This window comes from Sebastes fasciatus, chromosome 10, assembly GCF_043250625.1.
Source record: "Sebastes fasciatus isolate fSebFas1 chromosome 10, fSebFas1.pri, whole genome shotgun sequence".
In the NCBI taxonomy this organism is placed as follows: Eukaryota; Metazoa; Chordata; class Actinopteri; order Perciformes; family Sebastidae; genus Sebastes; species Sebastes fasciatus.
Window position 1 is genome coordinate 33834669 of NC_133804.1, and position 19970 is coordinate 33854638.

General features: G+C 41.0%; 2 protein-coding genes and 1 long non-coding RNA gene across 5 annotated transcripts in view; 1 reads left to right on the forward strand and 2 right to left on the reverse strand.

Moving 5' to 3' along the window:
* The window catches only part of LOC141775825 (uncharacterized), a 1320-nt gene extending 948 nt beyond the window's left edge, over window positions 1-372 (reverse strand). The window contains exons 1-2 of the long non-coding RNA XR_012595694.1: window positions 258-372; window positions 130-204 (exon numbers count right to left, since the gene is read on the reverse strand). This is a non-coding gene — a long non-coding RNA (uncharacterized LOC141775825). The remainder of the gene's footprint in view (window positions 1-129; window positions 205-257) is intronic.
* LOC141775824 (exosome complex component RRP40-like) overlaps window positions 1-9243 on the forward strand; it is a 10452-nt gene extending 1209 nt beyond the window's left edge. Inside the window, exons 2-5 of the mRNA XM_074649550.1 lie at window positions 387-536; window positions 1161-1312; window positions 1392-1616; window positions 8834-9243. Of these exons, the coding sequence (XP_074505651.1) occupies window positions 387-536; window positions 1161-1312; window positions 1392-1599 (510 nt within the window). The 3' untranslated portion in view covers window positions 1600-1616; window positions 8834-9243. The remainder of the gene's footprint in view (window positions 1-386; window positions 537-1160; window positions 1313-1391; window positions 1617-8833) is intronic.
* LOC141775822 (uncharacterized) lies at window positions 4792-19680 on the reverse strand. 3 transcript variants are annotated; one of them, XM_074649541.1, is made up of 21 exons: window positions 19502-19680; window positions 16523-17907; window positions 16309-16370; window positions 16090-16128; window positions 15373-15460; window positions 15166-15285; window positions 14591-14716; window positions 14125-14241; window positions 13881-14005; window positions 13093-13793; window positions 11203-11290; window positions 10947-11104; window positions 10735-10859; window positions 9292-9367; window positions 9073-9101; window positions 8863-8988; window positions 7350-7480; window positions 5945-7265; window positions 5738-5777; window positions 5305-5426; window positions 4792-5194 (listed from the first exon to the last, which is right to left on the reverse strand). In XM_074649541.1, the coding sequence occupies exons 2-21, from the start codon at window positions 17876-17878 to the stop codon at window positions 5162-5164; spliced, it is 4983 nt and encodes a 1660-aa protein (XP_074505642.1). In that variant the 5' UTR covers window positions 17879-17907; window positions 19502-19680; the 3' UTR covers window positions 4792-5161. The 3 variants fall into 3 exon arrangements, with proteins under 3 accessions (XP_074505642.1, XP_074505641.1, XP_074505643.1); XM_074649540.1 differs by having other exon boundaries at window positions 9292-9370; window positions 19502-19679; XM_074649542.1 differs by lacking the exon at window positions 15166-15285 and having other exon boundaries at window positions 9292-9370; window positions 15346-15460.
* Between the last annotated feature and the right edge of the window lie 290 nt (window positions 19681-19970).

Genomic DNA, 19970 nt, shown 5'->3' on the forward strand with positions numbered 1-19970 from the left:
ACACTATGTCCACTAGAGACACCATGTCCACTAGAGACACCATGTCCACTAGAGACACCATGTCCACTAGAGACACCATGTCCACTAGAGACACCATGTCCACTAGAGGACACTATGTCCACTAGAGACACCATGTCCACTAGAGACACCATGTCCACTAGAGGACACCATGTCCACTAGAGGACACTATGTCCACTAGAGACACTATGTCCACTAGAGACACTATGTCCACTAGAGACACCATGTCCACTAGAGACACCATGTCCACTAGAGACACTATGTATGTAAAGACAAATGTATCAAAGTGAGGATATATAAACACTGAAGTGGACGGGTGATGGAGCAGTGCATGCTGGGAGTTTGAGTCTGTCCCTCTGTGTCCTCAGTATGTCCCCGCTAAAGGAGAGACCGTCATCGGCATCGTGACGGTCAAATCGGGAGACGTCTTCAAGGTGGACTTTGGAGGAAGTGAGCAGGCGTCTCTGTCCTACCTGGCGTTTGAGGGAGCCACCAAGAGGAACCGCCCCAACGTCCAGGTGAGACTCTGAGGACAGGAAGTCCAGGTGAGACACTGAGGACACAGAGAAGTCCAGGTGAGACACTGAGGACACAGAGAGGTGCAGGTGAGATTCTGAGGACAGGAAGTCCAGGTGAGACTTCCTCTCTGTGTGTTACCTGTACAGGTGACCTGGAGTTTAACCCCTCCCTCTCTGTGTGTTACCTGTACAGGTGACCTGGAGTTTAACCCCTCCCTCTCTGTGTGTTACCTGTACAGGTGACCTGGTGTTTAACCCCTCCCTCTCTGTGTGTTACCTGTACAGGTGGTGACCTGGTTTTTAACCCCTCCCTCTCTGTGTGTTACCTGTACAGGTGACCTGGTGTTTAACCCCTCCCTCTCTGTGTGTTACCTGTACAGGTGGGTGACCTGGTGTTTAACCCCTCCCTCTCTGTGTGTTACCTGTACAGGTGGTGACCTGGTGTTTAACCCCTCCCTCTCTGTGTGTTACCTGTACAGGTGGGTGACCTGGTGTTTAACCCCTCCCTCTCTGTGTGTTACCTGTACAGGTGACCTGGTGTTTAACCCCTCCCTCTCTGTGTGTTACCTGCACAGGTGGTGACCTGGTGTTTAACCCCTCCCTCTCTGTGTGTTACCTGTACAGGTGGGTGACCTGGTGTTCTCTCAGTTCATCATAGCCAATAAGGACATGGAGCCGGAGCTGGTGTGTATGGACAGTTCAGGACGAGCCAATGGGATGGGAGTGTTTGGAGGAGGAGGTCTGCTCTTCACCGTCTCTCTGGGACTCGTCAGAAGGTAAACGTCCTCAGGTGTCTCTGTGTATATATCCTGTCCTGAGACTCGATGATCACCTGGTCTACCCCCCCCACCCCAGACTGCTGTCCCCCCACAGCGACGTCCTGTCTGACCTGCAGCAGCTGTTTCCCTGTGAGCTGGTGGTCGGGATGAACGGCCGTCTGTGGGTGAAGTCCTCCAGCGTTCAGCGGACGCTCGTCATCTCCAACCTGCTGCAGAGCTGCGACACCATGACGGCCCAGCAGAGACAGCAGCTGTTCAGGAGGGTGGCACAGGGGGCGCTGTAGACCACATCGGACCACAGGTACACTTACACCTGGTCCCACAGAGGACAGCTTCTAGTGCAGGTTTTGCTCAGTGTGTTGGATCAGAGGAACAGTGATCTGCTATCAGAGTTTAAAGGAGCAGTCCGCTGGTTGTAAAGACATTTTAATTGATTTAAACAATGAGATCATTTGAATCAGATTTATATTAGGACCAAACCCCAGTCTGCTCTACCAGAGCGCCCCTTCTAGCTTCATTAATGATGAATCTCTATACCGTGAACCACTAAAGGAGGATTTTCTTATCTTGTTCGTTAAATAAACAGAAAAAACACAACATCTTTCAGGACTAAAACTTTATGTAAACAGATCAAATTATATTTTCAGAGTGTTAATGATGAAAACATATTAATAAATGGTCTTTTATATTTGTATTAAAACTTGTTGGTAACAATATATTTCTGTATTTTATAGTTTAGTATGTCGAAAGATTTTTATGAAAAAAAGTCATAGTATAGTATGTTGAAAAATTTCATGGAAAAAAGTCATGTCGAAAAATTTCATGGAAAAAAAAGTAATGTCGAAAAATTTCATGAAAAAAAAGTAATGTCGAAAAATTTCATGAAAAGTCATGTCGAAAAATTTCATGAAAAAGTCATAGTACAGTATGTCGAAAAATGTCATGAAAAAAGTCATGTCGAAAAATTTCATGAAAAAAAGTCATAGTATATTATATCGAAAAATTTCATGAAAAGTCATGTCGAAAAATTTCATGAAAAAGTCATGTCGAAAAATGTCATGAAAAAAGTCATGTCGAAAAATTTCATGAAAAAAGTCATGTCGAAAAATTTCATGAAAGTCATAGTATATTATATCGAAAAATTTCATGAAAAAAGTCATGTCGAAAAATTTCATGAAAAAAAGTCATGTCGAAAAATTTCATGAAAAAGTCATAGTATATTATATCGAAAAATTTCATGAAAAAAAGTCATGTCGAAAAATGTCATGAAAAAAGTCATGTCGAAAAATTTCATGAAAAAGTCATAGTATATTATATCGAAAAATTTCATGAAAAAAGTCATGTCGAAAAATGTCATGAAAAAAGTCATGTCGAAAAATTTCATGAAAAAAAGTCATAGTAGTTTGTCGAAAAATTTTATGAAAAAAACTCAGTATAGTATATCGAAAAATTTCATGATAAAGTCATCTCGAAAAAATTTCATGAAAAAGTCATAGTACAGTATGTCGAAAAATTTCATGAAAAAAAGTCCTGTAGAAAAATTTCATGTAAAAAAAGTCATGTAGAAAAATTTCATGATAAAAAGTCATGTAGAAAAATTTCATGAAAAAAGTCATGTCGAAAAATGTCATGAAAAAAGTCATGTCGAAAAATTTCATGAAAAAGTCATGTCGAAAAATGTCATGAAAAAAGTCATGTCGAAAAATGTCATGAAAAAAGTCATGTCGAAAAATTTCATGAAAAAGTCATAGTATATTATATCGAAAAATTTCATGAAAAAAGTCATGTCGAAAAATTTCATGAAAAAAAGTCATGTCGAAAAATGTCATGAAAAAAGTCATGTCGAAAAATTTCATGAAAAAAAGTCATGTCGAAAAATTTCATGAAAAAAAGTCATAGTAGTTTGTCGAAAAATTTTATGAAAAAAACTCAGTATAGTATATCGAAAAATTTCATGATAAAAAGTCATCTCGAAAAAATTTCATGAAAAAGTCATAGTACAGTATGTCGAAAAATTTCATGAAAAAAAGTCCTGTAGAAAAATTTCATGTAGAAAAATTTCATGATAAAAAGTCATGTAGAAAAATTTCATGAAAAGTCATGTCGAAAAATTTCATGAAAAAGTCATAGTACAGTATGTCGAAAAATGTCATGAAAAAAGTCATGTCGAAAAATTTCATGAAAAAGTCATGTCGAAAAATGTCATGAAAAAAGTCATGTCGAAAAATGTCATGAAAAAAGTCATGTCGAAAAATTTCATGAAAGTCATAGTATATTATATCGAAAAATTTCATGAAAAAAGTCATGTCGAAAAATTTCATGAAAAAAAGTCATGTCGAAAAAGTCATAGTATATTATATCGAAAAATTTCATGAAAAAGTCATGTCGAAAAATTTCATGAAAAAAGTCATGTCGAAAAATTTCATGATAAAAAGTCATGTCGAAAAATTTCATGATAAAAAATCATGTCGAAAAATTTCATGATAAAAAGTCATGTCGAAAAATTTCATGAAAAAGTCATAGTATATTATATCGAAAAATTTCATGTAAAAAAGTCATGTAGAAAAATTTCATGATAAAAAGTCATGTCGAAAAATTTCATGGAAAAAAACTCAGTATAGTATATCGAAAAATTTCATGAAAAAAGTCATGAAAAAGTCATAGTACAGTATGTCGAAAAATGTCATGAAAAAAGTCATGTCGAAAAATTTCATGAAAAAGTCATGTCGAAAAATGTCATGAAAAAAGTCATGTCGAAAAATTTCATGAAAAAGTCATGTCGAAAAATTTCATGAAAAAGTCATAGTATATTATATCGAAAAATTTCATGAAAAAAGTCATGTCGAAAAATTTCATGAAGTCATGTCGAAAAAAGTCATGAAAAAAGTCATGAAAAAAGTCATAGTATATTATATCGAAAAATTTCATGAAAAAAGTCATGTCGAAAAATTTCATGAAAAAGTCATGTCGAAAAATTTCATGAAAAAGTCATAGTATATTATATCGAAAAATTTCATGAAAAAAAGTCATGTCGAAAAATTTCATGAAAAAAGTCATGTCGAAAAATTTCATGAAAAAAGTCATGTCGAAAAATTTCATGAAAAAGTCATAGTATATTATATCGAAAAATTTCATGAAAAAAGTCATGTCGAAAAATTTCATGAAAAAAAGTTGAATTTATTGAAAGGATAGGATAGCACCTTGAGATGTAGCATGTCATTTTCGAGGGGTTCATAAAAATGAAAAATCGTATAGTATTATGTCGAAGTATTTTATGAAAAAAAGTGATACTAAATGAAAAGCACCGTGATCTTCATTACAATTACAGATTTCTTTGGGTTTGAAAATTGCTGGAAACATAAATACAGAACTCAAGAAAATATATTACATAGTCTAGTCGTTATACATTTTAATGAGGAAAATGTACATATTATACATTTGATTGGCAACAAATTCAATTGGAAAATGACAATAACTACAAATAACTCAAACTTTTTTATTGGTCATTTTACAGTCCTTAAAAATAAAATAAAAAATATTTAAGGCTCAAAAACATTAACAAAAAACCTTAAATTACAAAGTAGCATCTTTAGTGTTTATTTTCCTTTAGCTGATTTTAACAGAAATAACTCGTTCCAGATGTTTCCACAACAGGTTATAAAACATGGTGTTCTCGAGCAAAATGCTGAATCTCTAAATCTGAAATTCAAAGTTCTTCGGCCTAAATTATGAAAAGTTTGAACTGATTTAGAAGTTCATCAAGTTTCAACTAAGTGATTAATACATGAATCGAGATGTTTGTGTGTTCAGTCACTGTTTTTCTATGAGGTTGTGTTTTTCAGACGTTCAGCTCGTCCACGGATCTTTTCCCGTTTTCTCCTGAAAAACCAAAAAGGTTTCTGTAACAACCAGCAGCATAAAACCAGCTGACATGAGAGATCAAGACTTAAAATCATTGATTACACTAATATTAAAGACATTAAAATCACCTGGTACTTCCTGTAGTGCGCTAGGCTGCTGCAGTGCTGAAGTTTAGCTTCGTCTTCGTCAGCGTAGATCACCTGACACAAGTTACAGAAATAACCAACGACCGGACGAACAAACTCGGCTCCTGTGAGAAGAGAAACAACGCAACACTCTTCAGAACAAGCATCCACTTTATCTTCTGAATCAAATCAGCTAGCATACGGTATGTTGGTAATACTCAAAATTAAAGTAAAAATAGTCATAGTATAGTATGTCGGAAAAACTCGTGAAAAAAAGTGATGGTATAGCAAGTCGTAAAAAAAGTCATAGTATATATAGCATGTCGTAAAAAGTCATGAAAAAAAAGTCATATAATAAAATGTCGATAAAAAATGGTAAAGAAAATCTTTTACGTAGACATTCGATGTAAACACCATAAAAGTTGTATTTACTTACCAACAGGTTTGGAGGGTTTCTGCAGCTCCGCAGCAGCTTTCTACAAACACATTACAGATCATTAGAGCTTCCATCGGACCTGCACACTGAAGATTTATACTATATGTATATACACATATACACACACACATATATACATGTCAGAGCATCCAGGCTTCTACTGCTGCTGCACTACGGTTCCATTTACACACGGGTCTTCAGCTGTACCTGTTCACTTTGTGGTTTTGGTGGATCTCCAGTAGAGTCGGGTTGATCCGGACTCTTCAGTCCTGGTTCAGATGACTTTTTGTCTGTAAGCTCGTCCGTCTCTGGCGTCTTTTTGTCTTCACATTCGTCCGTCTCCTGAGTCTTGTTGTCTTTACACTCGTTCGTCTCTGGCGTCTTTTTGTCTTCACGCTCGTTCGTCTCTGGCGTCTTTTTGTCTTCACGCTCGTCCGGCTCTTGCGTCTTTTTGTCTTCACGCTCGTTCGTCTTTTTGTCTTCACGCTCGTTCGTCTTTTTGTCTTCACGCTCGTTCGTCTCTGGCGTCTTTTTGTCTTCATGCTCGTCCGTCTCTCGTGTCTTTTTGTCTCTACACTCGTCCATCTCTGGCGTATTTTGTTTTTTACACTCGTTCGTCTTTGGTGTCTTTTTGTCCTCACGCTCTGCCGTCTTTTTGTCTTCACGCTTGTCCGTCTCTGGCGTCTTCTTTTCTTCACACTTGTCCGTCTCTGGCGTCTTTTTGTTTTGACACTCGTCCATCTCTTGACTATTTTTGTCTTCACGCTCGTCCGTCTCTGGCGTCTTCTTTTCTTCACACTTGTCCGTCTCTGGCGTCTTTTTGTTTTGACACTCGTCCATCTCTTGAGTATTTTTGTCTTCACGCTCGTCCGTCTCTTGAGTATTTTTGTCTTCACGCTTGTCCGTCTCTTGAGTATTTTTGTCTTCACGCTCGTCCGTCTCTTGAGTATTTTTGTCTTCACGCTCGTCCGTCTCTGGCGTCTTCTTTTCTTCACACTTGTCCGTCTCTGGCGTCTTTTTGTTTTGACACTCGTCCATCTCTTGACTATTTTTGTCTTCACACTCATCAGTCTCCTGAGTATTTTTGTCTTCATGCTTGTCTGTCTCTGAAGTTTTTTTGTCTTTACATTCGTCCGTCTCTGGCGTCTTCTCAGCTGATCCCTCCTTCTCGTGGATCACCAACTTTTCTTCGTCCTCCAGCTCCTGTTTTCTTTGAGTCTCGTCACTCGTCGACTCGTTCTCCTTTTCTTTCTTTTCAGGCACCGAGTCGTTCTCATGAGTCCCTTTTCTTTTTAACGTCTTGTTTTCTGGACTCGTTTTGGACAAAGACTCTTTCTCTGGTGTTGTTCTGCAGCTCTTTTCTGACCTGTTTTTGGCAACTGATTCCTTTTCTGGAGTCTTTTTAGACGAGTCTTTCTTTTGAGTCTTCTTCGAGGACTCCTTGCTCCCCTTGGACTCGTCCCTGTTTTGTCTCTCGCTCCTCCTGCTCTCCTTCTTCTCCTCCTCCTCGGCCGACTGAACTGACCACCTGTGAAGACAGAGATTCGGGGTAAATGACCACAGAAATGTGACGGGTGAACAGAAGAAGAGGTGACCGGTTGGGGACTCTGACCCGTTGTCGAGTGTCTTGTATCTGTTGGAGATGTTGGCGTAAAGTCTGGAGCCGTGCATGATGATGGATTTACTGTTCAGCTCTTTAACGGCTCTCAGAGCCTCAGAAGAAGTCGACATCTCGATGAAACCCTGAAACAGACGAAAACGATTTGTTAACTTTTTCTAATACTAGACACTAGACTATAGTATCCTAAACATAATATTGCGATATTCAATATTTTCTTACGCCCCTAGTGAGGAGGAGGAGAGGCAAGAAATGTTGAAGCATTTTTATAACTCAACATCTACATCTGTTTGTAAAGCCATTCTCGTGTCAGCGGACGCGCTAGATAACTTCTGACGGCGTAAAATTAAAGTCGTTTTAGACTTGTTGTGTACTTCCTACTCCTACTGTACGAGTAGATGTAAAGCCAAAGCTCACACCGTACGGTCTGATCATCAGCCACGACCTGAGTGATCACGACCTGAGTGGTAACGACCTGAGTGATCACGACCTGAGTGGTAACGACCTGAGTGGTAACGACCTGAGTGGTAACGACCTGAGTGATCACGACCTGAGTGATCACGACCTGAGTGGTAACGACCTGAGTGATCACGACCTGAGTGATCACGACCTGAGTGATCACGACCTGAGTGGTAACGCTGGACGTGTAAAATAGAAAAAAAACGTTGGTTGCTGCAGACCGTTCCGGCTGTTGACAGTTGTCAATAAAGATTGGTTTCAACTAGGGATGCTCATTTAGAAAAATGTTGTTAACCGATTATTAACCGTTTACCGACAAGATTTGTGCCTCGCATGCAGTGTATGAGCACAACAGACAACTGAGTCTCCAGTTCACCGTACGGGAGCGTTAACTTAGCAGCTACGATGCTGCGTTTAGTGTCGCGGACATGCAGCAACCTTCCCAGTAAAAGTCTCCACCGCACATTTAGTTTAGTTTAGCAGGTTGTCCGCTCTGTGTCTGCCTGGAATAACGATAAACTGTGTGTATTTGTGCTACGTTAACAGCTCTAGCATTGCCGGAGGCTTCTTGTTCGTCAGCGCGACGTAACTTTAGCGAGTGTCCAACAGACCGTGTGTGTGTGTTGGCGGTGAGTGTGAGGTTGTTGGTGGCGTTCTAGTTGTGATCGTAGGTGTAGCAGTGTGTACACTTTATTTGTCGGTGAATAAATGCTACTAAACTACAACTCCTCCGCTCCGCTCAAGCGAGCCGGAGAGACCCGAGCCGACTTCCTGTATCCTGCAACTCCGGCTCCACCTCTTAAGGTGGGCTGTTAAGGTGGACCAGCTTTTCTCCTTAAAGAGACGAGACGCTCCTCTGAGCCGCTCAGCTTTTGAGTCAATTATTAATATTTCTTTTAACCGTTTTAACCGATAGCGTTAATCAGTTAAAATGCTTAATGTCGGTTAACGGTTAATTATGAACATCCCTAGCATCAAAACAAACTAATCCCTCCCTACGCTGTATCTGTGTGTTACAGGTAACAGAAGAAGAGGAGCAGTTTCTCACCATGCGTCCTCTGACCCGGTAGAAGGTCACCGCCGTCCCGTAATCTTTCACCAGCTTGAGGAAGTCGGCGTTGCTGAGGTGACACATCGGGAGGTTACTGAGGAAAACCACTCTGGACGGAGAAGACTGCAAACACACAACAACAAACCTCAACAACACGTCGGACCAACTGAACAGACTGGTTTATTAACATTAATACGTCCTCCTTACTTCGGGTTCATCTTGGACTTCTTCAGCATCTGCAGCAGACAAAAACCACCACAATCAGTTTTCCTGTTTATCGTTTCCTTCTGTTCTTATTTGTTTTGTATTCATTTGTGTTTTTAAAATGTGCTTTACAAATAAAGTTTGACTTAATAAAACATTATGAAAAGGGTTAAATATGATATTTAATGACGTTCCAGAGCAGTGTGGTCAATGTGGGTTTACCTTGGTCATCAGACGGGTCTTCCTCTACTTCATCCAGAGTGATGCAGTTCTCCAGGTCAAACGGGAAATCTGGTTCCTCCTGGAGACAACACACACAGAGAGACCAGGATCTGATATTCATTATCTGATATCAGTGATTCATAGTTTTAAACATCTAAACATTTATATATTATACATTTACCCTGTTTCAACAGACTTCTAGCGGTGTGGTTGCAGATTGCAACCAGCTGAGTACCCCTCCGCTAACTCCTCCCTTTCCAAGACTGAGGTAACGTGAGCCGCCGAGTGCAAAACATTGGTAACGCCTGGTTCGCCTCACTCGGAGGTGATCCTTACCATAATAACACCACTTTAGGAGCAACGGAAGTCAGACGGCGGCTGGCAGTACCACGGTTTAACGCTCTGCGACTCACGTTACAGCAGTTTCACAAGTGTGTCGGACAACTACGGCAAAGAACTTATGTTGCTAAGAAACGAAAGTCACCAGTTGGTTCCAGCAGCAGAGCTACGCTTCCGCCATTTTGGACTGAAAGTGACTACCAGACGCCAGTAAAACGTCCGCCTACAAAGAGATGTACAAAAGTAAAACTACATTAACTAAATTATTATTATCTATTCTATTGATTGCTAGCTAGCAGCAGTCTGCAGATACCACACTGATGAATTTATGCTCTGTCACTGCTGAAACCGACTATTATTATTATTATTATTAGGGATGCACAGAGACAAATATTTACATTTGGTTACTCGCTGATACCGAGTACCGATACGAGTACTTCCCTGTGCCAAAAGACCCTCGTTAACAGCCAGTCCTGCATACGAGGCGGTGCGCCGCGACCGGCTCTAGGTCGGCTTGGAAAGGCTCAGGACGAAGGTGGCTCACGGCCGCAGCTTTACAGCGCTCCCCGCCCGGACCTCGCGGCACCGTGGACAAAGGGCTCTGCTACCGGTGCGACTGCGGACCGGGGCTGACTTTTTTCAGTACGCCTCAACCGCGTCGTGCCGCCAGATTGGGGCTCGGCCCACGTAAAAGGCGCCAGGGGTCTGCGCCGACCCGTCTTGAAACACGGACCAAGGAGACTAACTCACGCACGAGTCAGAGGGTGCAAGCAAAACCCCGTGGCGCAATAAAAGTGAGGGCCGGCGCGCTGAGGTGGGATCCTGGCCCAGCGGGGTCGGGCACACCACTGTAAAGTGGTATCGTTGCCGTTGTATCGGAGCCGTTTTGGTAGTACGAGTACATGAGCACAGTATCGGACCCGATACTGGTATCGGTGCATCCCTAATTATTATTATTATTATTATTGTTATCATTATCATTATCACTAATATTATTATATTGTTCTCTGCTTGACGGTCCATAACCTGCAACATGTATTTCTAAATACACATAATGATGTATTTTATTATTTCATATTAAAAGAAGTTGTGTTGTGTCTTCACCTCCTCCTCCTCCTCTGCTTCCTCCTCCCTCTTGATAGGTCTCTCCTGCTCCTCTTCCTCCCTCTTGATAGGTCTCTCCGGTTCTTTCTCCTCCTCCTTGACAGGTTTCACCTCCTCCTCTTTATCTGGAACAGACATCACAACAGTTTAAAATCCGTCTCTGGTTCTTCTTTTCCAGAAACAGCTCATTATTTGTATTTATTTATTTCTACCTTCTTCAGGTGAGTCTGTTCTCTCTTTCTCCATCCTGTCTTCTCCATCTTCGTCTCCATCAGCATCATCCAAAGTTTTCATATCTTCGTCCTCCAGACTCTCTCCGTCCTCTCCGATCACCTCCATCCCCTCGATGTCGCTCTCCTCTGCAGACGACCTGCAGGTGGATCACGTTTTTAAACTCAGGAGAAACAGCAGCAGCAGGAGGTTAATCCAGATGTTGTAGGATTGATAGAACAAACAGGAGGAACTCACTCTGCTTCCTCCTCAGACTCTACTTTGACTTCAGCTTCAGGTTTGACAGGAGCTGGATCAAGATCAGGATCCGTCCTGGACTCAGAGTCTGGAGAGAGAAGGAGACAATCAGCATGTAGGTTTTACTCACTTCTGAGGATTTGTTGCTTTTCTTTGTCAAACATTAAAATAAGTGAATTAAAGCTGCAACTAGCGATTGTTTTCATTATCGATTAAGCTGCCGATTATATTCTAGATTAATCTTTTGGTCTATAAAATGTCAGAAAATAGTGAAAAATATCCATTTCAGTTTCTCAGAGCCCGAGGTGATGTCTTTAAATAGATTTTATGCCATTTTTGCATAAAAGATTTGTTTAATAATTAATCAATCATCAAAATAGTTGGCGATTATTTTTCTGTCGATAGACTAATCGATTAGTTGACTAATCATTGCAGCTCTAAACTGAATATCTATACTGTATTTCTACATTTCTACCAGCGACACACAGAGTCTGACGTTATTCCTTTCTAAGATATTTTAGAGAAGAACACAGCTGTTCACTTCTGCACTAATATTTGTCAAATTAAGTCGTTTATGGAGGACAAGAGCTGCCAAAAGTAAAATAAAGAAAATACAGAAATAAAGAAGTTTGGAGAATGCAAAGGGGAAATAATACAGAATTAAATTAATTAATTAAATAAATTTTATTTTCAGACATTTTTCAGACTTTTTTTGTCCGACATTTTTCAGATCTTTTTTTCGGATCTTATTTTTCAGACTTTTTTTTTTACGACATTTTTCAGATCTTTTTTTACGACATTTTTTTTCAGACTTTTTTTTTTACGACATTTTTCAGATCTTTTTTTTCAGACTTTTTTTGTCCGACATTTTTCAGATCTTTTTTTTTCGGATCTTATTTTTCAGACTTTTCTTTTGTCCGACATTTTTCCGATTTTTTTTTCAGACTTTTTTTTACGCCATTTTTCGAATCTTATTTTTCAACTTTTTTTTGTCCGACATTTTTTCAAATCTTATTTTTCAACTTTTTTTTTACGACATTTTTCAGATCTTTTTTTTCAGACTTTTTTTTCAGACATTTTTCAGATCTTTTTTTTCCAGACTTTTTTTGTCCGACATTTTTCAGATCTTTTTTTTTCGGACTTTTTTTCAGACTTTTTTTTACGACTTTTTTTGTCCGACATTTTTAAGATCTTTTTTAGATCTTTTTTTTCAGACTTTTTTTTTTACGACATTTTTCAGATCTTTTTTTTCAGACTTTTTTTTCGGACCTTATTTTTCAGACTTTTTTTTTTACGACATTTTTTTTAACATTTTTTGTCCGACATTTTTAAGATCTTTTTTTTTCAGACCTTTTTTGTCCGACATTTTTCAGATCTATTTTTTCAGACCTTTTTTGTCCGACATTTTTCGGATCTTATTTTTCAGACTTTTTTGTCCGTCTTTTTTTTTATACATTTTTTGTCCGACTTTTTTTGTCCGACATTTTTAAGATCTTTTTTTTTACGACATTTTTCAGACTTTTTTTTTTTACGACATTTTTCCGATCTTTTTTTTCAGACCTTTTTCCGATTTTTTTTCAGACTTTTTTTCCGACATTTTTCCGATCTTTTTTTTCAGACCTTTTTTTTAACGACATTTTTCAGATCTTTTTTTTCAGACCTTTTTTGTCCGACATTTTTCAGATCTTTTTTTCCGGAAAAAATTAATAAATTAATTTAAAATAAATAATCAAATGCAAAATTACCTAAATTAATTTAAATATTAATAAAAAATAAATAAATAAATGGATAAATATCAGGGAAAGTTTAATAGGAAAGTAAATAAATAAGAAAATGAATAAATCATTTTTAAAAATTAATTAATTAAAAGTCTGCTGTTCATTTTCTTACTTGTCTCCGTTTTTACTGGTACCATCAACGTTTCTTTGGACCGGTTCTGCTCGGAGGACCTGCTGCTGGATTTAGACCTGGACCTGGATTTAGACCTGGACTTCGTCTCTCTGCTGGACTTTTCTCTGGAGTTCTCTCTGGATCGGGATCTTTTCTCTTTAGTGGACTTTTCTCTGGATTTAGACCTGGTTCTGGTCGTCTTCTCTCTGCTGGATTTCTCTCTGGACCCGGACCTCCCCTCTTTGCTGGACTTTTCTATAGATTTCTCTCTGGACCCGGACCTCCCCTCTTTGCTGGACTTTTCTATAGATTTCTCTCTGGACCCGGACTTCCCCTCTTTGCTGGACCTTTCTATAGATTTCTCTCTGGACCCGGACTTAGTTCTGGTGCTTTTCTCTTGAGCAGATTTTTCCCTGGATCTAGACCTGGTTCTGGTCGTCCTGTCTCTGCTGGATTTATCTCTGGATCTGAACTTAGACCTGGACCTAGACCTGGACCTCCCTTCTCTGCTGGACTTTTCTCTAGATTTTTCTCTGGATCTGGTTCTGGTTGTCTCCTCCTCCTTTATTTCTTCCTCCCGGTCTTTGCTGCTCCTCTTCCTCTTGGTCTCGGCCGTCTGGTCTTCGTTCTCGGGGCTAGAACCCCTCTCCCTCTTGGTGGAACCCGTTTCCTCTTCGTACCTCTTAGCTGAAGCCACCCGCCTGCAGGAGGAAGGAACATCACTACCGATCAATAATCCATGGGTCAGAATCGGCTGATCAATCAGCCATGAGGTCCATCGTACTCACATGAGGCTCTTGTATTCTCCAGAGAAGGAGACTTTGATGGAGTCGTTGTTGATCCTCAGAGTTCTGGAGGAATAATAATCCACCAGCTTATGAGCATCCGGAGTATCCTTCATCTCCACAAACACCTGAAACACAAACAAGACTGATGTTACAGTTAAGGCTCGTTTCCACCAAGCAGTCCAGTCCAGTTCGGTCCGGTCCAGTCCAGCCCAGACCACAGAACCACCAGTTTGGTGTATCTCACCTTAGACGGCAGGAACAGGGTGTAGAGCGGCGAGCCGAAGCGTTTGATGATGCTGATGAGATCTGATTGGCTGTCCTCTCCTGCTGGAGCGGGAGAGAAACTGACCACCCGAGAGCTCTGTGAGGACAAACAGAGGACTTAATAATAATAATAATAATATAATAATAATAATAATAATCTCCTGTAGAGTCGTACAAATGTTTGATTTTCAGCATGTATGTAGTCAGAGATGTCCAGAAGTCAAATATATAAAAAATCAAATCTCTTTGTTCAGCTTTGTTGTTCTTGTTTTTAGCTGGATGCATGTTTCTATAGTCCTGACTGTTGTTGGAACTGTGAGTAACATTGAGAGCATCTTAAAACTCACATTCCTTGTATGTGTAAAGCTACATACAAAGATATTAAAGCAGCACACCGACGGGCGCTGCTCCCGTCGTGTTGCTTCAGTGGTTGGATGAATATCTACCTGGAGGAAGTTGAAGGTGTTGGACATCCTGAACTCCATCGTCTCTCCATTCACAGTTGGAGGATAGTTTGCGTGGAACTTCACCAAGTCCTTGGCCTGGTCGACGGAGCCCAGCTCCACAAACGCCTGCAGGGTTCACAACAGAGTGATTTTTAACTACATGTATTCTACACGGGAGTTCTGCTTCACTGAGCGGTCTGAAGAGCTGATTCTTCCAGGTTTTATGAACAACGTGCATGACTCTTCTAACCACTGAGTAGACGCAGAGGGCTCAAAGAAAAACTCGTTGTGGTTCAATAATGTTCGAGGGTCACTGACGCTTATCTGGACTGGAAAACTAATTCAAAGTCCAAGTTCAACAGGATTCTCCCATCATGCAACACTGTGGGGACATCCACTAAATGGAGGATTGAATCATTTCGTTCTTCTTTTGGGCACAAAACTATATCACATGTAACTAATAAAACATTTGGTGTGAGTTGTTTTTATCTGATTGAAGGGAAGAAGAAGACCATGAATATAACATCTGTTAACAGTGGTGTATAATACGTGTATATAAAACCACATGGACTCACTAAAGACGGAAACATGAGGATCTTGACGATCTTTCCGAAAGGTTCGATCAGTTTTTTCAGGTACGCCTCGTCCACAGACTGAGCCGGAAACTTCACACACACCACTTTACCTTTGTCGCTCTGACAGGAATAAGACAACAGATGTTATTTCAGAGTTCACAGAGGAGCAGATAAACTAACCGTTAACGACTTCTTTAGAGTCTTTACCTTCTTCTGAGGTTTTTTATTGGGCTGTGTGAGGGGCTGCTGGGCAGGTTTTCCTTCATCCGTCCTCTTCTCTGGTTGGTTGTCGAGCCTTAAAGGACAGGGCGGGTGTTATTTAAGATGTTGATCTGAACCTGAACTATATATACACACTCACCGGCCACTTTATTAGGCACACCTGTTCAATTGCTTGTTAACACAAATAGCTAATCAGCCAATCACATGGCAGCAACTCAATGCATTACGTCATCTAGAGGTGGTGAAGACGACTTGCTGAAGTTCAAACCGAGCATCAGAATGGGGAAGAAAGGGGATTTAAGTGACTTTGAACGTGGCATGGTTGTTGGTGCCAGACGGGCTGGTCTGAGTATTAAACTGCTGATCTACTGGGATTTTCACCACAACCATCTCTAGGGTTTACAGAGAATGGTCCCAACAAGAGAACATATCCAGTGAGCGGGGGTTGTGTGGACGGAAATGCCTTGTTGATGTCAGAGGTCAGAGGAGAATGGGCAGAGTGGTTGGAGATGATAGAAAGGCAACAGTAACTCAAATAACCACTCGTTACAACCAAGGTATGCAGAATACCATCTCTGAACGCACAACACGTCCAACCTTGAAGCAGATGAAGACCACCCGGTACTAGCAAGGTGTACCTAATAAAGTGGCCGAGGAGTGTATATGTGTGTTCTGGTGGTTCTAGTGGTGTATGACACTGACCTGCTGATTGTCTCCATGCGACAGTCCCAGTTAGGAAACCTGCAGAAGAGACATAACCTAGTTATGAAAACAACAACAACAGATCACTGCTACATAATCCAACACTCACACGTCACAAACCCTTTAAATCTGATTCCTAAAGGGGAGAGAAAAGGTTGGATTGGTGCATCAATACTACCCAGCAGCACCACGACAGTCCTCCAGCAGAGAGAAACTTACTTCTGCAGCAGGCTGAGCTGTCCGTCGGCATGGTGAGGCCCGTTTATATGTTTGATCCACACCTGAAACACAAGAAGAAGAAGAAGATGCGTAAATAAATGCGTTGCACTCGACTGTTTCTACCTGACAGCTGCAGCAGCTGCACACCAACCCCTCCCACCCCCCCATCAGACTCTGTAGAGAGAAGTTCGAGGAGGAGGACAGGTGTACTTACCTTCTCTGACATCACAGTGATATCACACAGCGAGCATGAGTACGGGAACGCCGGCGGAGACGTCCCGTGGAAGTCCAGAGCTTCTTTCTTGGAGGGCATCAAGGTGGCGACGGCGACGACGGCGGCAACGGCGGCGGTGGCCCTCCTGATGGAAGAGGTCTCAGACACACGGCGTTCTTCAGGAGGAGGAGGAGGAGGAGGAGGAGGAGGAGCTGACCTGTGATCAACTGGGTCCGGCTGAGAGAAACGGGAAGGACGGGTTCTTCTGTCTCTTCCTGCCGAGGTGAAAGAGGGTCGATCCTGAGAGGACACTGGACCGGCGTCTCTACCTGCCTTACCATACTTAGAGGGTCCTGGTCCGTAGTTGTAGTCCTGAGAGGACACTGGACCGGCATCTCTGCCCGTCTTGCCATAATTAGAAGGTGCTGGTTTATGGTTGTAGTCCTGAGAGGACATTGGACTGGCGTCTCTGCTGGTCTTGCCATAATCAGACGGTCTTCCTGGTCTGTGGTTGTAGTCATGAGAGGAAACTGGACCAGCTTTGCTATAATCAGGGGGTCCTGGTCTGTAGTTGTAGTCTTGAGAGGAAGCTGGACCAGTAGTACCATAATCAGAGGGTCCTGGTCTGTGGTCATAGTCCTGAGAGGAAACTGGACCAGCAGTACCATAATCAGAGGGTCCTGGTCTGTGGTCGTAGTCCTGAGAGGAAACTGGACTGGGGTCTCTGCATGTCTTACCATACTGAGAGGGTCCTGGTCTGTAGGTGTAGTCCACCACGTAGCTGGATGATGATGATGAGGATGATGGCGGGCCTGTTCTGACCGCACTGCAGGTCCTGGGATTCCCCCAGCGGTCCAGCTCAGAGGAAAGAGGACCGGGTGGTACCTGGAGCGGCTTGCTGCGGGGATGATCGGGGTTGGCGGCGGGTCGGCGGGAGGAGCTGGGGGGATAAGAGGAAGAGGAGGAGGAGGAAGGAGAAGGAGCACTGGGAGAGAAAGGTTTGACGGTCCCCCTCTTCACTTTGATCTGTTTGAGGACCTGAGGCAGCGACTCGACGGTGAGGACGTGTTCGGGCAGCTCGGCCAGCAGGGCCAGGTCGCCAGGCTCCAGACCGCAGCTGCTCAGGATGTTGAGAGCGCCATCGTGCGACAACTGAGCTGCTCTGGAGAAGGAGGACGAGGACGAAGAGGAGGAGGAGGAGGGAGGGTGCGACGAGGAGAAGGACTCCTGAGGCGGCCTGTAAAAGTCGTGGTCCGATGAGGCGTGACGGCGGTTGGAAGAAGAGCCGTACGGTCCGGGATCAGGTCTGAGATCGGAGTCGGATGGCGGTGGTCTGTACGGGTAGTTGTGAGACATGATGGGAGGAGAAACGCCCGCGGCGTCTCCTGCAGACAGAAGGTGTCAGGGAAGACAGGAGATGTAAAATCTGACTCACAGAAACGTTAAAATGTTGAAGACGGTTCATCCGGAGAGGAAACCTCCGCTGAAAACATGAACACAGCCGCTGCTCAGACAGAATGAGAGGATATCGTAAAGAAAAATAACCAGTTAACTGAGAGAAATCCATGAACTTTAACTAAACCACTTACCAAAGTGTCCAAATCCATGTCTACAGTTCAACCGGAAGAAAAGAGGAGAAAAATACAGGTTTCCTAAAGGGGATTTTTGATTTTGACTAACAGTCTAAAATGTTAAGATATTAAATTACTATTAGAGATATATCGATATATATTGTCCAATATATCATCGATTTTTTGTTAAATCTCTCAAATATTAATAGTAGAAATATTATATTAAGACTGTGAAAATTAACACGATGAATAATAACGCGTTCATTTTATGGCCAAAATTATAATTATTTATTTATTAGGGACAAAATATTTGTGCTTCATTCCAACTGGTGAAAATTATAAATGTTATTTTGTTACTTTGTTAGTGTCATCTATTGTGGTTATTTGCATAAAAACACGCAATTCAAATGAGAATACACTGTTTACCATTGACAGAGCATTTTGGTAAACTGTTCTTTGGCGCTCCCCAAATAATCAGCTGTGCTGCTCATCCCACAAACGCATGATCCTTACAAGTAGGACATCAGTGTGAAGGTAAATAAACAGGCTTTCCAATGATGTAAAATACAATGACCATTAGCATTGGAACAACAGAGAAATAATCCACCAAACACAAGTTTCCGAACTTATTTATCCCAGTTTCTAAGAGCAACTGTATTTCAGGTTGTGATTGCAGTACTTGTAGTGGAGTATTTCCTCGGTGTGTTATTAGTAGTTTTACTGCAGTAAAGGATCAGTCCAGCTCTGTTTACCACACACACAACACACACCAGCTAGGTGTTTCTTTAACACATAAAACCAGCTGATTCTGCATAAACAAACACTTAAAGTAGTAAAGTTAGTTATCAGTAAATAAGCCGTTGATCTCTACATGTAGAGGGACAGCAGTCTGGAGCCTCTAAAGCAGCTAACGTTATCAAACACAGTCATTGGATTTTATTCTATTTATTTTATTTTATTTTATTTTGTTGTACTTAACTTATTTTGTTTTGCTTAATTCTATTTTATAGTACTTACTTTATTTTATTTTAATTAAATAATTTGACTTTACTTGATTTAATTTAATTGTACTGAATTTATTGTATTTATTTAATTTAATTTTGTTTTATTTTATTGTAATCTATTGTTATTTAATCTATTGTTATTTAATCATTACTTCCATTGTTTTAATGTAGCTTTATTTTATAGTGCTTAATTTATTGTATTATGATTAAATAATTTTACATTGCTTTATTTAATTTAATTAAATTATTTTTTACTTTTTTTATTTTTATTAACTTAATTTAATTTGACTTTACTTAATGTTATTTTGTATAAATTGTATTTTATTTGCTAGCTGTTGGCCGGGCTATCGGCTAACAGCTAGCATTAGCAGCTAACAGCTAACCACCGTCAGCAGCGGACTTACCGTAAATGAAACACTGGACTCCGTCGGGCGAAGCTTCGTGAAGACCTGCAGTGAAAGTTCAGAAGGTTAAACGTTGATTTGTGAAGTAAAGAGCAGAAAGCTGAAACTAACTAACTGAAGCTGGTTGAGACGAGCTGACTGACTGACTGCAGCACGGCCTGGTGAAGGAGGTGAGGACACCATCGGGTGTTGCACATGCGCGGTGTAACTGAGGGCAGGCCAGATTTTACTGCGCATGTGTAATACCCCCAGGATATGAAGCGTGATGACGCATGATCTAGCCTCCGTCAATAGGCCTTGTGCAGCTCTTTTCTTCTTCTTTGGTTTGTGGCGGCTGGTAAACTAATAGACGGCGCTTTACCGCCACCTAGTGGTGTGGAGGAGACACCGCGACTAGAATAAAATAAATAAAATAAAACTACATTAAATTAAATGAAGTAATAATGAAATAAAAATAGATTAAGTACAA

Bases quoted from the DNA above. Each gene is read 5' to 3' on its own strand.
- LOC141775822 (XM_074649540.1), bottom strand. From the start codon at position 17,878: ATGTCTCACAACTACCCGTACAGACCACCGCCATCCGACTCCGATCTC. The intron at 8,989-9,072 runs GTAAGGAGGACG...GTGTGTTTGCAG, and splicing joins AAGTCCAAGATGAACCCGAA to TCTTCTCCGTCCAGAGTGGT. The intron at 5,427-5,737 runs GTAAGTAAATAC...CTCTTCTCACAG, and splicing joins GAAACCCTCCAAACCTGTTG to GAGCCGAGTTTGTTCGTCCG.